Source organism: Quercus robur, chromosome 8 (assembly GCF_932294415.1).
Source record: "Quercus robur chromosome 8, dhQueRobu3.1, whole genome shotgun sequence".
NCBI lineage: Eukaryota > Viridiplantae > Streptophyta > Magnoliopsida > Fagales > Fagaceae > Quercus > Quercus robur.
Window position 1 is genome coordinate 67,633,794 of NC_065541.1, and position 23,695 is coordinate 67,657,488.

Here is a 23,695-nt window from a genome sequence, read left to right on the forward strand (position 1 = left end):
TAATAGAATCATTGCCCATTGTTTGGCTATGCATACGTAAATAATTTTTTTGTCTCTAATTTCAATCTTCATAGTAACAAGGTAGATCAATTTTTTTTTTTTTTTTTTGGCTATGCATGCTTCTTCAATACATCAGTTCGATGCTCTGTCTTAATATCTCTTATTATAGTTGCCTACTTGCCTTCGTGGGGCAGAGTGCACTGTGCACAAAAGAAAAAAAAGAAAAGAAAAGAAAAGTAGACAAAATGTTGTTTGTAAGGAAAGATATCCCCTTGTACCTCAGTTCTTTTCTGATAGATTGAAGTTTATCAAAAAAAGAGAACAACATCATCTTCATTTCTCGTGAATTGGAGTTGAAATGAAGAGAGTACATTTCACAGTCAAGATTTTGTTTAATGGATTTGATGATGTATAGAGTGGTGTCATTTGAAATTTTAAATGATGTGATAATAGATATATCTTTAAATTTGTAAAATTTAATTTAAACCATGAAATAGATTTATGTCAAATAGAGAAAATCTTAATACTAAGCGGTGCAATGAGATGAGCTATGCAATTATGGTAGGGTTAGTCTTTGTTCTTCTTAAAGATATTAAGGCACAATTCTAGTTAAGTCAGTAAGAAATCCTAATCCTACTTAAATTCCAAGTCTTATAACTCTAGTTAGTCTAATATAAAAAGCCTATTATGAATCATTGTAAAATATAGTAAGGATATCCATCAAGTGTTTTTGGCTTTTGATATAAATCGTCAGGCTGAACACATTAATTCTTTCTCTCTTCTATTTTCTATTCTACCTGATATTAGAGTTATATTTCTTTTTCTCTCTTCCATTTTGTTTCTCTCTCTCTCTCTCTCTCTATATATATATGATTTTTTTTTCTTTCTATTTTCTCATGATGTTTGAAATATGTTTTTATCATTTCTAACAATTCCTTCTCATGTTAAATCCAAATCTGAACAAGTTTGTTTGTGTGATGTGGAGCTCTTGTTACCATATTTATAGCAAGACACAAGTAGTATGAAGCCAATTGTTGTTGCTTTGTTGGTGTTCGATTATAGCATATGATGGCACCCCTTATGTGGGTTTGTATCCCCTTTTTAGGTCCACCATTTTGACAAAAGGCAATTAGCTTCATTCTTTTATCCTTAATTCGTTGTTAGTATAACTAGTAACTCATAACAGTTTACTCACTCTCCCTACTTTTTATAACTCTAAACGTTAAAACTCACTCAAATAAGAAAAATGGGGGGGGGGGGGGGCGTGGAATATGATAATGATCCCCTCCATTTCAGTTGACATTGAAATAATTTATTTATTTTAATTAAAATTTTATTTTTTGGATCTAACTGTGTAAAGACTACAATGTCATTTCAAGTGGAGAAGATCATTTTCCAATAAACAATTGAATATTAGGGAAAGGAGTATAGACAGTCACACCTCTCCTTCGCTCTAGATTAATAGATTAATAATAAACAAATTTGTGGAAGGGCAAATTGGCCCATTCACAATAACTTTATCAACAAAAGATATACTTCATGAGAATAACCATTTCTCCCACTTGCCAATGTAAAGTACAAAGGATTTTTTTTTTTTTTTTGGGGGGGGGGGGGGGGGGGGGGTGAGGGAGAGAGAGAGAGAGAGAGCGAGCTACTTTCTTTCCTTACCTACTTCCTTTCCAACCAATCAAATAGTAAGAGACCCTCTTCTGGCTAAGAGAGACTAAAATAAAAGACTTCCTCTTTCCTTGCATTTATGACCGAAGAGGCTGAATAACTACGCACAACTGGGAAGAACATGGTCAGCAGTTTATGATAGCCTATTAATGAAGATGACTTAAATCACTGCAAGTGTAAAACCATTTCAGACCATGAAGCAAGTGATTGTTAAAAGTGGTTCAACATGTTCAATACCTTATCTTCAACAGCTCCTCCGAACATCTCCAAAAAGTTGGACTAGTAACTAAGTAATGGTACAAACAACATTTTTTACAATATTTTTCTTATCAATAGATTTAGCAAGTTTTAACTAGTTCTCATTTGAGCCCAACACTGATATCACATTTTTATTTACAATAACAATTTTACACCTCAGCAGTTGTGAAATTCCATGTCTCTAGACATATTGCTAGTAACTAGTCCAAAATTGAGATATAAACCATTTCTTGGGAGGAGAAGAAGGATTATCATGGCCTATTACCAAGATAATTTATTTGGAGTAACAGTACTTTCCGACATCACCTTCTCCTCTAGCTGCTATTATTCCTAAAAGTCAATTCTATAAGCTTGCAGAGAAGAATTCCAAAAAAAAAAAAAAACTTGAATTAGGAAGAAGAAAACATTTTCCATCGATGAAAGATGATCAGAGATTACAAAAACTAAATTTCCATGTCAGTTGTCAGACATGTTGCCTCAACCGTTAGCTTTATTTGTCCCAACCCGTCTCAACTTTAATAATAAAAAATGCATGAAATTTCCAGAGATGACAATAGCAGCACAAGGTAATGTCAATCTTGTAATCAACTCTGGTTTAGATGCATGGCACCCCTTCACCAGTTCCATTTATCTGAGACAGACAAAACCTCAAGCATTCTTTGAAAAGCTCCTGTGGTAAAACAAAACACAACAGAATGGACAGGCGATAACAAAATCTTAAGAAGCAATTACTGTGAGCCACCTTTTTCAAGCTTCTCGATTTCTTCACGGTGCTTCCTTTCTGCCTCCTGAAGTTCTCTTTCAGCATCCTCCTCTTCTTCAATTTGATCAAGATCATCAAACTCCTTGGTTGCTGCCATTGCTTTCACTACAGGATCTCTTAGCTCAGATATTAGCCCGCCCCCAACCTTGTACTCTTCCTCATCTCCAATCAGGAATAATCGCTGGTCAGGTCCTGATGCCATGGGAATGTCGACTGCCAATAGCTTCATATCATACTGAAAGAAAGATGACACCAAATACTTAAATAAGCATAACCAGACCAATTAAACAAAATAAAATTGACCACTCCAAGTTCTAGGTTCTATATCAGAAGAAAAGACTAAAGATCCTAGTGATTCTAAGTTCCGTATTAAAGGGATTCTGTAGAAAATGAGTAATTAAGTTCACATTTGTTTTTTTTTTTAAAGATATGATAGTGTGTCAAACCTATAGCATCCATTTTATAATGATTTTTCTTTATAATCAAGCCAAGAAACCAATTGATTTTGGTGTAGGCTGGAGATTGAAATCCAAATCTCTTATTTGACAACAAGAGACTTTATTAATTGAGCTAACTGGACCCCACGTTAAGATCAATTTTCTATATATATAGTAAAGTGGAATTTAGTGAACCCTCATCTCTCTCTCTCTCTCTCTCTCTCTGTGATTGATGGACTATATGTGTGAGCATGTGTTCATGTATGTGTGTGTGTGTGTGTGTGTGTGTGTGTGTGTGTGTGTCTGCCTGTGGATGCATGCATTAACCTGGTTATCAACTGTATGAGCTGTCAGATATCTTCTAATTAACTAAAGTAGCAGTAATATGCAAATTAGGGGTTGTGAGAAGGCATTCAGTCTCACCACTTGACAAGAGCTAAAGATAAAATTATGGAGCAATTGATGGTGCTGGTTAATTCAAATAGTAATTCTCTGGCCATCATGCCAAATGCTCGGAATAGAATATCACATTCCTGAGGACAGGGGTTTAAAGGGAGAGCGCTATCTCCCATTCTATAGCCCATAAGCTTAATGAACCTCCAACTGACCCAAAAAACCTAACTCTAGCAACATAACATGAAATCATTCTTGCAGTCTACATATCTTGACAACATGGAGCAGGAAGAATGTGCACATAAATATTGAACTTCAAGAGACAGTCTCATTCAATGTTACAAAGGACGCTGAGGTAGAGCAATAAAGAGACTTATACAACCACATACAGAAAGTTTCATTGCCTCATCTGATGTGAGGAATACAGGAAAAGTGGCTGGAATAGAAACAAACCTGCCCTTTTTTATTCTTGACTTCAACACTGACAAGACCCTTTCGCTCAGAACCTCGTATTGGGAAGATGAGAAAACACCTTTTGGTCCTAAGACTAGGCTTGAAGTTCTTCAGTGTAAGCCCTCCTCCTGACATAACATAGGCTCTCAATTCTGTTCCAGAAAGAGGGGCACCCATAACCTCAAGGATCCCAGCAGACGTATTAAGCCTCCTCATGGCCATTCTATAAACTTTATCAGGATTGATTGTTAATCTTGAGCGGATATAAAGGCCCTTCATGTACGAAAAAAACAAAATACAAAACCTGTGATCTATAAATTATCATAGCATTTCTCAATGCAAATAATACTAGCTAAGATTGTATTAAACAAAATTATTCACAACTTGCAAATTAGCAGTTTTTGATCAATTAAATTGCAAGTAGACTTTTTTTGATAGTTCAATAGTGACAATGGGGAAGGGGGGTTTTGACCCTGGAAGGCTGGATGTCTCCATTGGAAACGCTAGGAGGTGCCAGTTGAGCTACAAGAGTCTTGGCTAAATTGAAAGTAGACTCTCTTCAACAGGAAATCAGAAACAATTTAACGAGACAATTTAGATCGATTTTGCACTATCTCAAATAGAAAAATAGTCCACAAATATCTCCTAATATGTAGTACGTGAAGTGAGAGATCAATCTGTGAGATTATAGAAAGCCTTTTACATAACAAAATGAATCAAAGCAGAGAGAGATAATGAAAAAACAAAAGACAGACAGGAAAGAAGAAGTTGGTTTGAAGCATAAACATGAATATTGATTTGATATCTCTAGAGTCTAGTGTAGAGGTAGAGATTTAAAAGAAAAAGAAAAAGAAAAAGGAACTTACAGCAAAAGCGACGATAGCAGAAGAGAGGGCGAGAAAGCCATACTTGGCCATGCCTTCGGAGAGGCCAACGAAGGTATTAGCTATGCCGAACATAATCCTCCAGAGCAAAGCACAGAGTAAAACGGCAGTGGCCCCAAAGAGAAAGAGAGAGTTTCTCTTAAAGAAAGCCTCAAATTGCAAACCAATGGCCTGGCGGTAGCGAGAGAAAGCGGAAGAGAGAGCTGTGGCGGGCTTGTCGAAGACCTTTCTAGCGAAGTTAGCATTGTTGACAGAAGAGAAGAACCTAAACCCAGTTGATGTGAAAGAGAGATTGGGGTTATGAGGTGGTTTGAAAGTGAAAGTGAAAGTGTTGTTTGAGAAAGAGGGTTTTGGTTTAGAATGTTGAAATTGAAATTGGGAGATCAAGGAGGTTTTGGTTTCGGATGATGAGAAATTACGAATAGCAGAGTAAGAAGGGACACTCGGAATAGTAGATGTACAACTAGAAAAGGAGCGATTTGGCTGAGCGATTTGGAGCCTCCTCAGAAGAAGACCTCGGATCAGTCCGGCGGAGGTGGAAGAAGAGGATTTTGACATTTTTTTTTTTTTTTTTAATTTTATGTACCCAAATCCAACACTGCTTCTACTTCTTCTTCTTTTTCTTCTTCTATTATTATACTGTAAAGAAAAAAAAATATGGAATTAGATTCACCTACACTACACACAAACCAAACTCCCCGCCTGTAAGAAAAAGAAGAAATCGGCTTCCTTGTTCTTTCTTTTTATCTTTTTACACAGTCTAGAATATTAATCGGGGTCTGGGGGTCATCTGATCATCTCCAACTCCAATACATTTACATCTATTTCGTTTCCTTCTCTTCTCTCCGTCAACTATGCTTGAAATGGGTCCTATTTCCTTGTTTTTCACTTTTCATTTATTTCCACCCTTTATAAATTCACTATAGTTTCTTAATTTACACTATAATTGTTTGGAATTAATCGCCAATTTTAAATTTCTTCATGCCTCACTTTGCTCAATCCTTCAAGAGGGAAACATACACACATTATATTAGAGTAGAATTTTTATATTATATACAGAAAATATATATATTAATAATAAGCCCATTTACTCATAGATCTCTTTAAATCAATTAGCAAATAAACTTTTTTTCTTTTTTTAAATAATACTCATCAAACAACAATATCTATTAAATGGTGCATCTCATAAATGTTTTCAATTCAAATTTTAATTTAAAAAAAAAAATGTTTAAACAACCTTATAATTAAATTTAAACACACCACCCCCCCCTTTTTTTTCCTTTTCTTCAACTATATATTCGATCATTTATAGTTTTGTGCTTTTAGAGATTACATTTTAAACACTATATTTCAGGGAAATTTTTATAACTAAACTTACACTTTGAAAATAACCTTGAACTTGAAGTTTAAGACGATTACACTTTACAAATAAAGTAAACAGTTTTATTAGTTTCAAATCAAATACTTATGTAAATCCTTAATCAAATCTCCTCGTCATACTATACTTTATAAGTTAGGGTTTTATTTATGTGATTTAAAATATCTAGAGTTTAATTTATAACCATCTTAAAACTTCATGGCTATAGTCCAGAGACACAATTTCCATCGTCTGGAGAAAAATTTATTCCACAACCCTTCTGTGATGTGTATTTTTGGTAACTGGAACCATAATGAATTAAAAGAGATTATGAGAACGAGAGAGTATTCGTGTCAATCATACTCTGATCAAATAGAGCAACGCATTCTAATTGAGCAATTCAAACGATTGCTAAAATTAACCAATCCAACTACCAAGGCTAATTTTAGCCTAATTTGATCAAGCTTATAACAAGTTTCACAAAATAGGCATGTTTTAAGGGGATGGCTGTCCCTCCCATTAAAGAACTACAAAACCACAGACACGTCATATATTAAACTGCAAAATAAATAACTAGGTTACCATGGTGTTTTTGGGGGAGAGAGAGAGAGAGATAATGTTTGTGAACTTCCACAGACGGAGAACACAAGATAACAGAGTCGCTTGACAAAAGTTTGATAGAGTAACAAAACACAATAAATTGTTCAGCATAAAATTCAAAAATAGAAGTTGTCTTCTCAGGCGACAAATTGTCTTAAGCAGTTTCAGGCAGAAAAGCTCTTCCTGGTTTACGCAATGCCAAAGATCCATGACATCCAAGAAGCTGCAGAATTCATAACAAAAACATGTTAAATTAACATTTAAATCACCATGCCTGCCCCAATCTAGGATACAGTATTAGGAAACGAGTCAACTTCAAATCCACTATATGTTAAATGTGGAGGAATGACTAACGAGGGGAAAAAAGAAATCAAGTTTGATAATGAGGGGCAGACCGCTACAACCCACAGTTCTACTCCACCTTGCTGCTAGCACTTATCTTTAATCAATCAAATATTCCTATCTAACTTGGGATGGAATTGAGAGATTGTAAACAATGTAATTATGAAGCAATTTAGAGTAGGAACAGTTTCTCATATTAAGGTGGATTTTAACTCCCAATATATAGTGCCTGTGTACATGCATGTGCAGTGCATATATCTGCAGTTTTAGTACTACCTTAGCATTGACACCATCTGGGGAAATCTTGTTCTCTGCCTTGTACTTCAGATAGTCAGCACGGCTGAATTTGGTAAATCCCCTGAAAGGTAATCATTACAAACATAAGAAACATTCCAATGCTAAATTCTAGAAAATCAGATACATTTATATGTCACACAAATTTCAAAATAGAGGTTAAACCCTCGAAGACATAAAAAAATATACAATCATGTCACCAGGAAGGTGATGGAGACAAAAGCAACAGAACTCTATATGTCAACCTGATATAAGTTCTGTACACGTTTTTGAACTACAGTAACTCTAAGCCTCACCCATGGGTGACCCCTCCAACCCAACACACACAAGAAAGTTTTGAAGGTCTCCTGCAAACAGGATCTCTAACCTAGGTGCTGTGGTCAACAGTTTCATATGCACATTCTATTTAACATTCATAAATCACAGGGTGCATTAATTAAATGTCAAGGAAAAATAAGAAAAACCATACCACTTCCTGCTAACAATAATCTTTTGACGACCAGGAAACTTGAATTTCGCTCGGCGGAGAGCTTCCTGGGCATGCTGGCTGTTGCTGTCCTTACAGCGCACAGAAAGGAGGACCTGACCAATGCTTACTCTTGCACATACCCCTTGTGGCTTGCCAAAAGCACCCCTCATCCCAGTCTGGAGCCTATCAGCCCCAGCACATGAGAGCATCTTGTTGATCCGCAAAACATGGAATGGGTGCACCCTCACTCTCAAATGGAATGCATCCTTACCAGCAAATTTGGCCATGTACTTGTTGCAGGCAATTCTAGCTGCTTCCAATGCCTCACTTGTAACATTTTCCTTTTCCCAGCTCACAAGATGGACACAAAACGGAAACTCATCAACACCTTTCTTCTTCATTCCAACATCATATATTCTGATCTTGGGATCGGGGACACCACGACAATATCGTGATTTCGGGTAGGGTTTGTTTTTGATTTGACGATAACACCTTGCAGGTCCTACAAAAGTGTAGGCATGCATTCATCAAAAATAAGAACAGCAGCATGCAACAAATTACAAACAAGCCACCACATCAAAAATGTGAAATTCAAAAATAGCACAAATAAAATATGCACATTATCCCACAATCAACATAAAAGGCAAGATAGAGTTTTATATTAACTAAATGCTAAAGAACTTGTACATTCGTTTCTAGAGCTATTTATCATTTTTTTTTATCATATCAGATATAAAATAGTATTTGACAGTTGCTCATCATTGTCAAGCCAAGACACCAATTGATTTTTGGTTTAAGTGGGGATTGAACCCTAGATCTCCTATTCGAGGATAAGTAGTTATAACAGGAACTCACTTTGCTATCCATCATTTGATGTCTTTTTTTTTTTTTTTTCCAACAAACAATCCATCTTTCTAATATTTCTTGGATTATTATCTTTGATTATAATTTTTTGTTCTTAATTAATGTCACAGTAGATTTTCCTCAGTTTTAATGCCTGAAGTATTTAAAGACAATTGTTGTTGCCAATTTGTAATGTTATTTAATAAAGATCTAAACATTCGCAGTACTATAAATTTTTGTTTCAAAAGATAAACCAAATACTTAGATGGGTATTAGCAAATACAAACCTTGTATGGTTTAATAAGTTGTAAAATAATTATAGCACAAAAAATAATTGTAAAAAGTAGATCCGAGAATGTACAAAACAAAGGCTCAAACACCAACAACCAAAATCTTTCAATAGCCAAAAACAGTATCATAAGTTAAAACATAAAATGTTCGACATCTACATCTACATCTACATCTACATCAACATATACAATTCAGGAATATAACAAATCAAACGAATTATATATTCAAAGACGTTCATATGCAATATGTAAATAGGTTTAAAAAAAAAAAAAAAAAAAATTAAAGCAAGAAGAGGACAGGAAGACAGAAAATAGGAAATTTCGAATCGAAACAGAAGAACAAAAAGAAATGAATTTGTGTACTCACTCCTCCCCATGGCGGCGAATGGCGATCTTGAGTGTCGTGTTATTTCCTGAGCTGAGAAGAGACGAGACGAGGCACACACAAACCCTAAAACGATACTTTCATATATATAGTCATAGTCATAGTCATGGTCAAAGATATTGAAACTGCGGTTCGCGGATCCCTACAAGGTTCCGGCCCATTCCAATGTAAAATGACTCGCGCATCATCATTCACAAACTTCGTCCTGGCCCAATCTCTTTTTCTTTAAACAATATACGACCCTAATTTTTTGAAGCCCATTATTTTTTCTTCTTTTTTGATTTGTGAAAGCCCATTTTTTGTTCACGCCTTTGTTAAAGAAAAAGTACATTCTGTATCATATGCGGTAGAATCCCTATGTTGGTCTACACGATGAGAGAGATATTATATGCATCTAACGAAAGATCATTTGTTAAATTAGAGGTGATAAGTTCACAATATTTTTACAACAAATTACAGGTATTTAGTTGTTATTAGTTCTAATTTGAATCTATCACTAAAATTAATTTCTTGTCCCACCAATATCAACTCATAACAACCTGTTACATAAGGTTTGTTGTGGATATTACATTTCTCTTTGTTAAGTTACCACAAGATTGAAAATCATCAAGCCAAAACATTATTGACTTTTAACGTAAATAGGATATGAATTCAAATATATTATTCAATAATAAAAAACTTTATTATTTGAGATAATTGAAATCCCTCTATGTTCATATTCATTGTCCATTAAAAGATTTTCTCATTCACTTTAATCTCATTTCTCAAATTATGGGACGGTTTTGGGGTCTTAAGGCTTGTTTGTTTTCTTGAGAACAGTGGAACCACAACAAGGATTTCTGATAAGGCCAAGCACATACGACTCAAACCGTTGAATTGACATTTTGTTGAGATAGAAGACATTTACTATAACAAGGGTGAACCCATGGGAACTGACTTTGGATACTCTGTTGGTTAAATTAGAACAGGAGATTAAGGGTAATAATGATGGAGTAATAATATTTGAAAATTGCATTTCTCTTTCAGTGGGGGTCATAGGGTACTTATAATGTGATTGTTCTATAAAGAGAGACTTGGATTTTGTTGGAATTATTCCCTAAATCCATTTTTTTGTCTTAGGGTGCCTTTGTTTTGGGGGAAAATGATTTCCTGAAATCATTTTCCCCCAAACTCACATGTTTAGCTGTCACGAAAAATGATATTTTCCGGAAAATGACTTCCGGTTGACCAATATTTTCACCTTTGACCCGGAAATGATTTTCCACCCTCATTTTCACTTCAAATCATTTCCACACAGAGAGAGAGAGAGAGAGAGAGCCCAGATCGCGCCGCTCGTTCGACGATCGCACTGCGCCGACGAGCGATGAGATCGCGCGGTGCGATCGTCGATCGAGTGGCGCGATCAACGAGCGGCGATCGCACCGCTCGTCGGACGATCGCACCGCTCGTCGGACGATCGCACCGACCTCGCCTCCGCTCGATGTCGCCTTTATCGCGCGATCTCATCTTCTCCTCCGCCGGATTTGATTCATTTTCTTTTGCTGCGTTTTGTTTCTTTTGCCGGATTTAATGCATTTTCTGTAAAAATGTTTGAATGAACCAAACACCAAAATTAATTTTCCGTAAAACGAATTTTGTGATAGCCAAACACATGAAAACGTTTTCCTTTTCGGAAAATAGCATTTCCGGAAAATGAAATATTTTCCGAAAATACTTTTACACGAACCAAACACAGCCTTATAATGTGATTGTTCTCTTTCATTAGTTGAGAGGACATATGCTAAGAAATCACCCCCAAATTTGTCAACTAGTGTGGACTTCAAGGTATTAGGTATGCAACCGAATTTAACTTATAAAAGGCCTTCCTATTCTTCCATTTTTTCATTTCTACTTTTTTTGCCTGTGCGATACCTACTCCTTGTATTAGTTTTTTTTGCTTTTGCTTCAAACACCCTCAAAGTTATATAAGATTTATTTATAAATTAATAGGTAAGATGATGTTTTTTAAGTTTATGAATATGCAGTTTTTGGTTAACTAAGGATGATCCTAATTTGATTTTGAATGTTGAGTAACTAAATTGGAGAAATCTAATAAGGTATTTATTTTTTATTTTCATAAATCAGTACTTAAAAAATAATGAGGGAGAAATAATTTGAACCTTGAGAGTGGAGAATTCCATTGAGTAATGAGGTTTCCCTTAGCTAAGTTATGAGACTTTTGCTGAGACAACTAATAATTGAAAGATCAAATTAAACTCTGTTTAATAATTAGAGGATTAAATTAATAATTTAAATATATTCATTGTTAAATATAAGCCTACATTCTTAGTGTGAATTTGGGATGAACTGAATTTTTCAGCTTATCTTCACTTTCAATTTATTTTTGCTACTATTTATGGTTTCCACTGCACTTTTTGATATTATTCATGAGTCTCATTATACTATTTAGCTTTTTTTAAAACTTTTTTTTTTACACTTTTAACAAAAAGTTTTTAGTTTCAGCTAAATAAATCGTTCCAAACGGACACTTAATGTAACAAGGTAGTGTCTTATGTAGTAACGGAGCTAGGATTCCAGTCGAGGGGTTTCAAGATTAAAATAGTTTAAAAGGACATTAAGTATTTTTTTTTTCTAATAATTATGTGTTACTTATAGGGACCACTAATTGAATTGTCATAAAAAAAATGGGATAAGCAAGATTTTCACAATACTTTCACAAACAAATCATAAGTGATAAGTTGTTACTGGTTCATATTTCAACTCACCATTGAAATTACTTTTTTGCTCACCAATAACAACCAATTACAATCTGTTACTTAAGATTTGTTGTGAAAGTGTTGTTAAAATGTTGTGGATATAGAATTTCTCAAAACTAAAATGACTATAAATTATACTATAAAAAGCTCACAAACTGATGTGACAAGAATGTATGACACTTAAACAATATAATAAATAAATGTTTGAATGAATTTTTTTATGATTGATAACACATCAATTTGTAAAATTTGTAGTATTCATAGCATTGCTCCACTGAAAATAATGATCGATTAAAAAAAATGAATAATGAAATGGGTAATGACGTACGTGGTGAGATAAAACCAATAAGAATAGTAAATTTCATGAAAAAGTGATATGATTTGGTATTTTTTTTTAGAGAGTTTCAACTTTTGGCGTCTGCTCCTGATGATAGCTCTTTATCATTAGATCAAGACATCAATCAGTTTTTTGTGTAGGCGGGGATTAAACCTTATATCTCTTATATAACTATCAGAGACTTTACCAGTTGAGATAACTGGAAAAGATTTGTTTTCCTACTTTATTGGTGTTAAGGGTTTGTACATGTATTAAAGTGAGAGTCTTTTTTTTGTTAAGGTAAAGTACCAAAGAATAGTTCATAATATACCTACTTCAAGGATTTTTTTCAAAGAGTTAGGGGCGCAACTCCCCCCCTATTGGGGATATTACACAAAGTAATAATGGAAGAACAAGATTAACATAAAAGACAAACAGAAAATAGATAACTTGGAGGTACTATATCATTTTCCTTAGATAATATTTGCCCCCCACACTTTTGTTGCTAAAGGGTTATCGCAAATTTGTCCCCAAGATACAACTAAGATGTTGGGTTCTACAAATAGCAATTCTGGAGAATGACCACAAGATTTTTTATGTTTCTCTCAAACTTACTCTTTTGTAGAGTTAGATTTTCAAAAGAACATAAGCCTCTATTTATACCCATAGAGTTATGTTTCATGAAAATGCACATATGGAGAGTTAGTTATTTTTCAAGTGAATATAAGCTTGTTTCATGAAAAGGCACATATGAAGAGTTAGTTATTTTTTAAGTGAACATAATCCTGTTTCATGAAAAGGCATGTATAGAGAGTTAGTTATTTTTTCATAAAACGGTTAACAAAGATTGAAACCTCTTCAACTTTTTTGAATAGTCACCAGAAAATTCTAGAAAACTCCTGAAAATTCAGACTTTTTGAATTTTCACTTAAAAAATTTCAGAACTTGAATTTTTACTTTATGAAACCATATTCTCCAAACTTAAACATCATTATTACAACCTATCTTTGTATATACCTATATGGAGATGGGCCATAGGCCTCACAGGTCTCGGGCCCAAGCCTTACGACACATTATATGACCCTGTCCCCATTCTTGGACCTTTAGCCTTGACCTGGACACCTCAGGGCCTAATTTGGGCCCAAGAGTTGAAATAAGACTGCGCTAGCTTGAATACCTCTAGCAAACCCCCCCTGATCATTTCTAACCTGATTGGGAGCGTTATTGCTCGGAGACACCCTGTACTCAGCTGCCCGGTAGTGCCTTTGAGAACATCGCTGCCAAGCGGGCTTTTGAAGGTGGGAATCAGTTCTAATGCCACTTCCACCTTTCTTGACGGAGCATTCACTTTGAGATGATGGAATTGGACCCCCATTCACACTAGTAAAGGGGAGTAATCATAATACCTCCACTTATCCTAACCTATAAATAGAAAACGAGAATGAGGAATGGGGGGATGGTAATTCTGGAGAGAACACTGAGAGAAGAGAGCAACCACTCTAAGAGAGAAAAGTAGCAACACTATGAGGTAAAGAGAAGGGTTAGAGGAAACAGGAGTGTACTCGGGTATCCGAGAATAGGACCACCCATGGTAAGAAACCCAAAACCCATAATACAAATAAATTGTGAGCCTAAGTAGTGGCTGAGTCCAATAACCATATTTTGGGTACGCACGATACCTATATATATACAACATCCCCCGAGGCTCCGCTCCTGGTCTTATGTAACTAAAGGAGTATATAATTTTATTTATTTATAAATAATTCAATGGTTACACTAACAATAATGACAATGTGTATCTAGTCTTGTAAGTAGTGTGTCACCATACGCGACATCCGCGGATATCTTCTTGACACACAGCCAGTCAACCGCATTACAGGCCACACCCTTCTTTTATTGGAGTGGTCTGGCCTGCAGGCCATATTATTTGTGATCCATGTAGCTATGTATTAGAATTGGATTGGGTCGGAGAATGAGGTACATTGGTTGGGCTGGGCTTGGTTGGTACTTTTGTCACTTTGATCCGTTGGCTGCCACGTCTTTTTGTTCTTGTCTGTGACTGCGTTTGGAGAGTAGAAAGCGGAAGAAGCAGAAGAAAAGATCGTAGCGGTTGTTGGAGGAGCAGAGAGAGAGAGATGAAAGTATACCACGTTCCTTGCTTGGAGGACAACTACTCCTACCTGTAAGTTAATCCTCTTTCCTTTGAATTTCGATGAGAAATTTGATTATTATTAATTAGGGCGATTGATTTGTTGCAAATTGCGCAGCATAATCGATGAGAGGTCAAAAGAAGCGGCAGTAGTGGATCCAGTAGAGGCTGAGAAGGTAGTACAATTTGCCAAACAACACGGCGTCCTTCTCAAGTTCGTTCTCACCACACACCATCACTGGTATGTATGTATGGTATTCCAATTCTTTTTTTTTTTTTTTTTTAGTGCTTTCTTCTGGTTCTGGTGATATTAATAGTAAATAATAAATTAGGGATCACGCTGGTGGAAATGAGAAAATAAAGGAGCTGGTACCGGGGATTAAGGTTTATGGTGGTTCGTTAGATAATGTGAAGGGTTGCACTGATAAACTGGAAAACGGTGATAACATCACTCTTGGTGCTCATCTCAATATACTCTCTCTTCACACTCCTTCGTATGCTTCTTCTTCTTCTTCTTCTTCTTCTTAATCACTTTCCCCCCTTCTTTCTTGTTTTTACCATATATATATATGTCTGCTGCTTTCTTCTGCTACTGTGTTACAGGCTCCAGCATAATTAGCTCAATAAGCATGATTTGATTTTTTTTTTTTTTTCACTTCCAACATTAATGCATCTCGTATTTAATCTTCTGAGCTATTTCCTTCTATTTTTATGTCAACTCAAGACTTAACCCCCTGTTTTTGAGGGTGGGGGTGGGGGTGGTATATTTTTCTGTACTTTGTTCACAAAACACCACCTTGTCTCTCTATTTAATTTCCATGATCATGCTGGAAAATCTAAACCTGCCAGTAGAAAGAACCTAACCCTGCACTCCACCATACTATGTCTAAGAATATGAGGCTCTCGCCAGGTTCTTACATACCCACCAATGGCACTTGACCTCACCTTCCATCCCATTATTATGAAAAAAGAACCAAGTGCCATTTTGATGCAGATACGTTAAGGAAGAATAAAATATTTTAATATTTTATGTTGTTTTCTTTTTTCATAGTTGAATTAGGGTTTTAATTGTTTTTCTTTTCCAAGTTAAATTGTTTTTCCTTTTTCAAGTAGGCGTAGGTTTATTATGTCTTTTCCTAAAAAGAGTAGGAGAAATTCTATTCCTATAAATACTCTTTATAGAGAGGTTGATTATTGTTATGTGTTGATTAATAAAAACTTGTTAGAGAGGTTTTTTCTCTATTATTTTGCCTACTATCCTAGTGTTCTTGTGGAACTTAGGTTTCGTGGAAGAATTGTAGTATTTGTGTGTTTCAGATTCTGCTTCTACACGCCTACGCTGCATCACATTTGAGCTAAAGCTTATTGCCAATTTATTTATCTGAGACATATTGGTTTTAGCGTTTTGCACAGGTATGCCTTACATCTTTATTTTTTTTTAACTTTATCTGTGTGTCTTTGACTTGCTCTAATCAGCCACACCAATGGTCACATTAGTTATTATGTGACTAGCAAAGAGGAAGAAGACCCAGCTGTTTTCACTGGAGACACATTGGTAAGTTGATGGGGGGCTCTTTTATATGCGTGCATGGGTGTGTGTGTGCGTGCGCGCGCGCACATGTGATCAGTTTTCTTTAAAAAATGCCACATGATTAGATGGCAGAAGCCTTTTTCCCTGGTCTGCCATTTTTCTTTTGTTGGGGGAAGGTGGATGATAGAAGAAAAAAAAAATGAGGGAAACAATGTGACCAATTTAGCTTGGCAATACGAATGCACTCACAACAAATCTTTTTTTCCCCCCTTCTTTAATTAGAATGGTGGGCAATTTCATCACCTTCATTTGCTGAGAAGGGAGGAAAAAAAGAGTTAAATCCTAAGGGGGAATGCCCTGAATTAGTGGGGTCAGGAAATCTATTTGTGAAGACTCCATGTTTATTGTCTTGTATTATGAAGTGAATATTGTATCTGTGAATATGAAACAACATAAGATTGTTTGAAGAAGTTATTCCCTAAATTATGTCCTTTTCTTGGCAAGCTCTTGGCTAGTGACAATTTGTCTTCATTTTTTGACTAAATTTGTAGCTTTCTTTTTTAATTTTATGGTATTAGGTAACTAATAGCGGTCACTATTTTTTTTTTTTTTTAAAATGTATTAATTAGTTTTTTATTGTTTGTGTGTGTAGTTTATTGCTGGTTGTGGGAAATTTTTTGAGGGAACGGCAGAGCAGATGTATCAATCGCTATGTGTAACATTGGGTTCATTGCCAAAGCCAACTCGAGTATACTGTGGCCATGAGGTAATGGTATTTTGTTACTATCCTTTCTTTGGGTTGATTTTGAGTTCATAAGGATAAATTAATTTTGTACAAGGAGTTGGGGTTGCTTTTATTGTGTCCATGTGTGTAGATTTTTCTACTGTTGATGTATTCTTAATGCATAATATTCCATTTGGCGTAATTACTATCAATAATCACTGGTTTGTGTCTATAACCGCCTCAAAATCTCTTTACTTATATTACATAAAAGGCCCCAGGTATATACCTTGTTTCATATTAGATCTCAAATTTTTAATTTTGTCAATTAAAACCCCAAATTTATGAAACTGTTTTAATTTGAAGCCCATGTCTATATCCGTTATTCATATTTCTTATTCTGGCCAGTAATGGATTAGAGCAAAATATAAAACCATATAAAATTTTGTGATTTACCTAGGTAACTAGTTTCAATTCTCTGGCAATCACTTTCTCTCTCTATTGTCTTTGTTTAATGGTTACCAAATTAATTTATGAACAAGGCCTAAATGAAGCATAGAATTTAATCAATGATTTCCTGCTTTTCTCTCCTCCATTACTACCTAGAATAACAAAAGCAAATTACAAAGATGGACATAGGCTTCAAATTGAAAGTATTTTTTAAATTTAGGACTTCAATTGCAAAGTAAAAAACTTGTGACCTAATCTGTATAAAGGTATAGACTTCTAGGTCTTTTTATGTAATTTCCACAAATAAGAAACCACCTCAAAATCTCAAGCATTTTTTGAACAATAATGTTTCTGATAAAAATATTAGAAATCAAGTAGTTAGTATTTGGGATATTTTCTGGAGCCTAAATGGAAATGGTTGCTAGATGGTTATAGCTGTATCACATGCATGTGTAAAAGAATAATGGGAATACATGAATTGTGTGGGCCTGATTTATTATTGTATCTTTTGTTGAGTGTCGGATTGTGTTTCTATGGTCATTTCAATAGCAGTATAGTTAGAGAGATATGGTTTAGATCAAGGTACCTTCATTGGGTAATGGTTTATCAACATAGGTTCACAATGAGTTCTCCACTTTTCATCTTCCATCATGTTAGTGAGTGATACTGTGATAGTATGGTAGTCATGGATTCGTAAACATGAGTTGGTTACCAAAATTTGCTGATTCCAAAATTTCTAACAAATAGTGTTCATGTGATTAGAAGTATGGTACAACCTCCACGGTCATAATGCTGTGCCTTTTCTCCCACATGGGGACTATGGTGACAAAAGAGAGAATACTGGGGACGCAAGTAAATGTTAAAGGGGAGATTATTTGGTTATGCTTTGAGGGGGTAATCAGGGATCTCCTAAAAAGAGTTCCATTTTTTCTAAAATGTGACCATATGAGAGTGAGGACATATATAACATGTGCAAGTGAGCATTAGTGTATCGTAAGATGAAAAATTTAGAAGGTTTCTACCTTGAAAGGAGAGAGGGAATATGTCCTTAATTGCATTTATTAAAGTTAATTGTGTTACAATCTCTATTGACAGCTTAACTCTTTGTTACACTTGTGCCCCCTGTCAGTTTTTCCTTTGTTTGAAATTTCAAAGTTCTGGTTATATTTTTCTACAGTACACGGTGAAAAACTTGCAGTTTGCTCTGACAGTTGAACCAGATAATGTTAAGATACAACAAAAGTTAACATGGGCCCAGCATCAGCGGCAGGCAGGCCTTGCCACTATTCCCTCAACCATTGAGGAAGAATTAGAAACAAATCCATTCATGCGGGTTGATCTACCTGAAATCCAGGTTACTTTTCTCCTCTAAGAATTACCTTTTTCTTCATGTTGGACAAAATTAACTAGTGATATATCTTAAAGGGACTAGAATGTGTATGGTTACTGTATGTAGAGTCTAGATGTATCGCTACTTACTGTGTTCTTTTCATTTTGTCTTCATCAACCATGGCGTATCTGCTAGAGAGAGCTTTTTAATATATCTACTTGTGCCATACAATTTATGTAGACATTGCTTATATTTTACAGGCGAGGGTTGGTTGTGGTTCGCCTGTTGAAGCTATCCAGGAGATAAGAAAGCGGAAGGACAACTGGAGGGGCTAATAGATGATCTGCATAATGCTTTTTCCCTTTTTACCATGTGTGTGTGTTAATAAAGTCACGAGTTTGTGAAATATTACACCCCTTCCAGAGAGATCTCTGTGTGCTTCGGTTGGCAGGGTCTTAGATTACTATTTTCTTGGCATGTGTGGCAGAATTACCGAGTCTTTGTGATGATGAATGTCTCTTTAATTATATTACTAGTTTTATGTCTGGAAGAATATATATATATATGGGTCATTCTACAGTACCCACCTTTTTCTTTGGTGGGTACGGTACCCACTCATAAATCTAACCATTGATTTCATTTGTTTTGATCCTGGCCGTTTATGTGATTTTAATGAATTACCGGTTACCAGTCAAGCAGGTAACATATAAAATCAATCACAGAAAAGAAAAAAAAAGAGACTTTTCTTTTTTCTCTCTCGCCGTCTCGCGTTCTCTCTCTCTACTTCTCTGCTGCGTTCTTTTAATTCTGCTCCTTCTCATTGTTCTTGGTCGATCTTCACCTCGTCTTCATACAAATCTCAGGTAACTATTCTTCATACATTTTCCCTGAATTTATCGGCGAGATTTGGGTTTTTGAATGATGGGTTTATTGATTTATTTCAAGTGAAAGTGAGAGTAGGGTAGGCCTTTTCTTCATCCCTTCTCCCTTTTCCCTAAATTTATTGTCAAGATTTGGGCCTATTTGGTTGGTGGTTTTTTTTTAAGGAATTTTGGAACACAAGCATTAGTAATGTTGTGAATTCTGAATTGAAATTTCGTAATAGGCAGATTCGAATTGAATCAAGCCACTTGCTTCGATTTTTCCCCAATGGAAACCCATGTGAAAATTTCCCATTGAAGAAAAACAAAGAAGAGAGGTTAGAAATCAACATGAACAGAGAAAGTTCTCTTAAAGCAACTTCAAAATTTTCTGAGCAAAGTCAACTTCCTGTTATAAATGGTAAAGGTAATGGTCAATTGATGTATAAAAAGAAAGGGTCGAAGAAGACACAACATGATTCAAGTGTTAAAAATGGGAAGCCATCAAGTGTGTTTAAGAGGAGAGTATTTTGCTTCTCAAAATCCTTTCTTGAGAATAGGGTAAGTTGTTAAAATTCATACTTCAATTTTGCAGTACAAGAACCATGGCCTTGGTATAATTATCACTATTTAGAAGTTCACTGATGTGCCTCTGGTTATGAATGTGTATGTTAAATTGTAAATGTAGAAGAAATGTACACTGGGTATTTTTAATAAATCTTGAAAATAGTATCTATGTCATTTGCAAAAAGAAAATTTGTGCACTGAATAGGACTTGGAATGTGAAACATGAACTTGTAGTCTTGTGAACCTGCCTGAAAGCTGAAACTAAAGGTCTTTGGTTGCTATGTTAAGAATTCTATATTTAATGGTAGAGAACATATTGCTTTTATATTAAACAATTTGGGTTTGGATTAGGCTTCTGAGTTCTTTCCATTAACTTGAATTATATGTGAGGTTTGGTGAACTGAGTCAATTTAGCTTTGTTAAGAAATTGTTTGATGAATTGTCTGTGTGAGTTGTGTATTTTAATGCATGAGTTTTATGTCTGAGATTTTGAGCAACTAAAATATTATTGTGAAATTTTATGTCTATTGCATTTTCTAGTACTATTATCTAGTTAGGGATTGAGGTCTTGATGAAGGTTGATGGGCAAAATGGCTTAAACATTGCAGTTTGGTTTTTCCGGAACCATCATTTTATTCTGCTGGGCAATCAAGTTGCTAGCTAGTTTTATTTTGTGTGAGTAGTCATGGATAGGTGCTTTTAGAGCAGTCCATCTATCCTTGGTCCTACTTGCCTATAGTAATTGAATTTGTTTCCCAATCTCTCTGAAGTATTGGAAGAAAGTTGGCTTTTTTACCTCTAGTAAATGGATCCAATAAGAGACTATTTTTATAGCTTATAGATATATAGATTTGTCTTTATTTTCTATTTCTGTTTTTGTTTGTGGACCGCAAACATAGGATCCCCTGCCTAGCATTGAACACCCCCTCACCCCCCCCCCCCCAAAAAAAAAAAAAAAAAAAAACCTCTCTTATCATATTCGTTGGATATTTGGAATTTGGTTCTGTTATGTTTGATGTTATTTGGCGAGAGTGAGATAGGCTAATGTTTGAGGATATGGAGAGTAAAAGGAACTAGCTTCTAGCTTATTTTGTTGGGGACTCACAAATAGAGAGTCAATTCTAATGCTATTGAGTCTATCTTTCTGTACATAATCTTTTGTATTTTTTGTAATTCCTCAGGCTACTTCTTGCCTTTCTTTGCATGATGTAGTCTCTTTTTAATAAATTTTTATTACATATCAAAAATAATTGAGAAGCATTTTTTTTTTTTTTTTTTTGGTTAGTGGTTTGCTATTGGTTTGAAACACCCCTGTATGAGAAGAAAGAAACAAATAGCTCTTAATTCATTCAAAAGAACAAAAAAATAGGATAGTTAGTCATGATTTCATTTGGAAAAATTGCTGCAATAAGGCTCACTGCCACTTAAAAAAGTTAATGAATTACTAAATGTTGAAACTACATGTTCATGAAATCTTGACATTGATCTAACACGTCTCCTAACTTTCAGGGTATAGACCCATAATAGTTGCCGTTAAAGACAATATGGATTCAAATGGTTTGTAAAATGAAGAGGAATGAATTTGTTAAAATGTGTTGATTAAAAGCATGTGAGATGAATGGACCTTTGCTCATTTTGCACATTTTCTTTTTGAATTAATCTTTAGGAATTGTGATGTTTTTCGTATGATGTTCATGTTCTTTTTTATCGCAGCATTTGCACCCATGAATGGAGGAACTGCTTCTGAGTTACCTGATACAAACTCCTGGAAGCAGCCATTTGATGCTCAAAGATACTTTTCATATAGTGAAAGTGACTGACAGGACTGTGTATACCTTTTTTTTTTTTTTTTTTTTTTTTTGAGAATAGGACTGTGTATACCTAAATAAAGAAAAGGAGCAAGTTGAGACAATTTTCCCTTAGTTTTTCTCTCAATCTATTACTATTGGTGTCAATGCTTTAGCCAAGACAGCAGCTGGAGCCTGCCCCCTTACTGTAGCTGAATAGCCATAGCTTTTCTTCTTTTCTTTGTTGGATGTATGTGTAATTAGGTGTCATAGCTCTTCTTCTTTTTTTCTTTTTTTGTTGATGGGTCTTCTTCTTTTCTTTGTTGGATGTATGTGGAATTATATTTTTTTTGGGGTAGCCAGGGGGGGTGGAATCTAATTGAAAACAAAATGTTCTCAGTGAAAAAGAGAGAAGTATTATGACATTTAAACTTTTGTTTAGTTGAGAAGAAAAATGAGAATGTAGTAAATGTAATAATGTGTAAATTTATTTTTTTGCCTCTTTTACATAAAATTAATTTTTTAAATAGTATATAAGAAGTAATATTTCTTCAATTATTACATAAGAAGTAATATTTATTAAAAATAATGTTGTGAAAAAATATATATGAGAATTGCCTTATCTGAAACCACGATTTAACTTAAGATTCTGCCAATGTGGCAGGAGATAACGGGACATAATGTACACTTGGAAACGATTTCAATAATATCACATTTTGTGCTAAAATTGTATTTTGAAAACATAATTTTTGTGTAAATGCATTCACTTTAAAGTCGTATTTTGGATAAATAAGTTTAGTACAAAATTTGAAAATTTGTATTTTACTTTGAAATTGTGTTTTGATTTTTTAGCATAAAACAAGATTTGATTTTTAAGCTCACTTCATAAAAAGATGCAAGTGAAATGGTAATGTGGAGAGAGTAAGATGCAACCATCTCCTCTCTATCTCTAAAACTGTCTCTCGCAATCCTCCATAGCTAGAACTCACCTTGAGCTCTATCCAAGGCCGAGAGCCTGGAAACCTATAATTGTACATTAGATTTTTTGTAAAATCCTATATTGAAAACATGGTTCAAGGAGAAGCTATTCAACATTTCTCCTAAATAATTTGTCCATAATGTTATTTTTAATAATTACTAGTATAACTCGTGCTTACACACATGAATGATGAATTTTAGTAGTGCTACTGGACACTACATATACAATATCAATTCTCTATCACTATCCATGAAATTATACTAAATACAAAACAAAATAATATAACAAATTGGTTCAATAGTATCTCCTAAATTGAATAAGGATAAGTACATGGGATCATTTAGCTCAATTATAGTTTGTTACGTTCAATATCTTTACATACAAAATATCTAAATAGAAACAATATAAAAAAAAATATATATATATATATATATTCATTAGTTTAGGGGTCTTTTGGTCATTCTTAGGTTACGGGGATATTATGGTCAGTTTTTAGGTTCTAAAGATATTTTGATCATTTAGGTTCTAAGGGGATTTTGATAATTTTAGAGGGAATTGGGGGAATTCTGGTCATTTTTTAGGTTATGAGGGAATTTTGGTCCTTTTTAAGGTTTTCAGGGTTATTTCGGTCATTTTTTATGTAGTATGGTTATTTCGGTCATTTTTAAGTTTCTAAGGGTATTTTAAGATATTCTCTAGGTATAGGGGGCATTACTGTGATTTTCTCTTCTAAGGGTATTTTGGTCATATTTTAGGTTTTGTGGTTATTTTAGTCATTTTATAGGTTTTATGGCAATTTCAGTC

At 34.7% G+C, this 23,695-nt stretch overlaps 4 protein-coding genes across 5 annotated transcripts; 2 read left to right on the forward strand and 2 right to left on the reverse strand.

Moving 5' to 3' along the window:
• Nucleotides 1-2,324: 2,324 nt before the first annotated feature.
• On the reverse strand, nt 2,325-5,669 carry LOC126697885 (uncharacterized). Its single transcript, XM_050395030.1, has 3 exons — nt 4,848-5,669; nt 3,982-4,254; nt 2,325-2,933 (listed from the first exon to the last, which is right to left on the reverse strand). The coding sequence occupies exons 1-3, from the start codon at nt 5,421-5,423 to the stop codon at nt 2,664-2,666; spliced, it is 1,119 nt and encodes a 372-aa protein (XP_050250987.1). The 5' UTR covers nt 5,424-5,669; the 3' UTR covers nt 2,325-2,663.
• Nucleotides 5,670-6,773: 1,104 nt separating this feature from the next.
• On the reverse strand, nt 6,774-9,594 carry LOC126697886 (60S ribosomal protein L10). Its single transcript, XM_050395031.1, has 4 exons — nt 9,428-9,594; nt 7,928-8,429; nt 7,441-7,522; nt 6,774-7,045 (listed from the first exon to the last, which is right to left on the reverse strand). The coding sequence occupies exons 1-4, from the start codon at nt 9,435-9,437 to the stop codon at nt 6,977-6,979; spliced, it is 663 nt and encodes a 220-aa protein (XP_050250988.1). The 5' UTR covers nt 9,438-9,594; the 3' UTR covers nt 6,774-6,976.
• Nucleotides 9,595-14,533: 4,939 nt separating this feature from the next.
• LOC126697887 (hydroxyacylglutathione hydrolase cytoplasmic) lies at nt 14,534-19,225 on the forward strand. 2 transcript variants are annotated; one of them, XM_050395032.1, is made up of 7 exons: nt 14,534-14,699; nt 14,785-14,907; nt 14,999-15,160; nt 16,143-16,221; nt 16,850-16,963; nt 18,546-18,722; nt 18,959-19,225. In XM_050395032.1, exons 1-7 carry the CDS (start codon nt 14,653-14,655, stop codon nt 19,031-19,033), a joined length of 777 nt encoding a protein of 258 aa, XP_050250989.1. In that variant the 5' UTR covers nt 14,534-14,652; the 3' UTR covers nt 19,034-19,225. The 2 variants fall into 2 exon arrangements, with proteins under 2 accessions (XP_050250989.1, XP_050250990.1); XM_050395033.1 differs by lacking the exon at nt 14,999-15,160.
• A 134-nt stretch (nt 19,226-19,359) lies between these two features.
• On the forward strand, nt 19,360-22,123 carry LOC126697888 (uncharacterized). The gene is made up of 3 exons (XM_050395034.1): nt 19,360-19,561; nt 19,804-20,119; nt 21,839-22,123. Exons 1-3 carry the CDS (start codon nt 19,371-19,373, stop codon nt 21,851-21,853), a joined length of 522 nt encoding a protein of 173 aa, XP_050250991.1. The 5' UTR covers nt 19,360-19,370; the 3' UTR covers nt 21,854-22,123.
• The last annotated feature ends 1,572 nt before the right edge of the window (nt 22,124-23,695 follow it).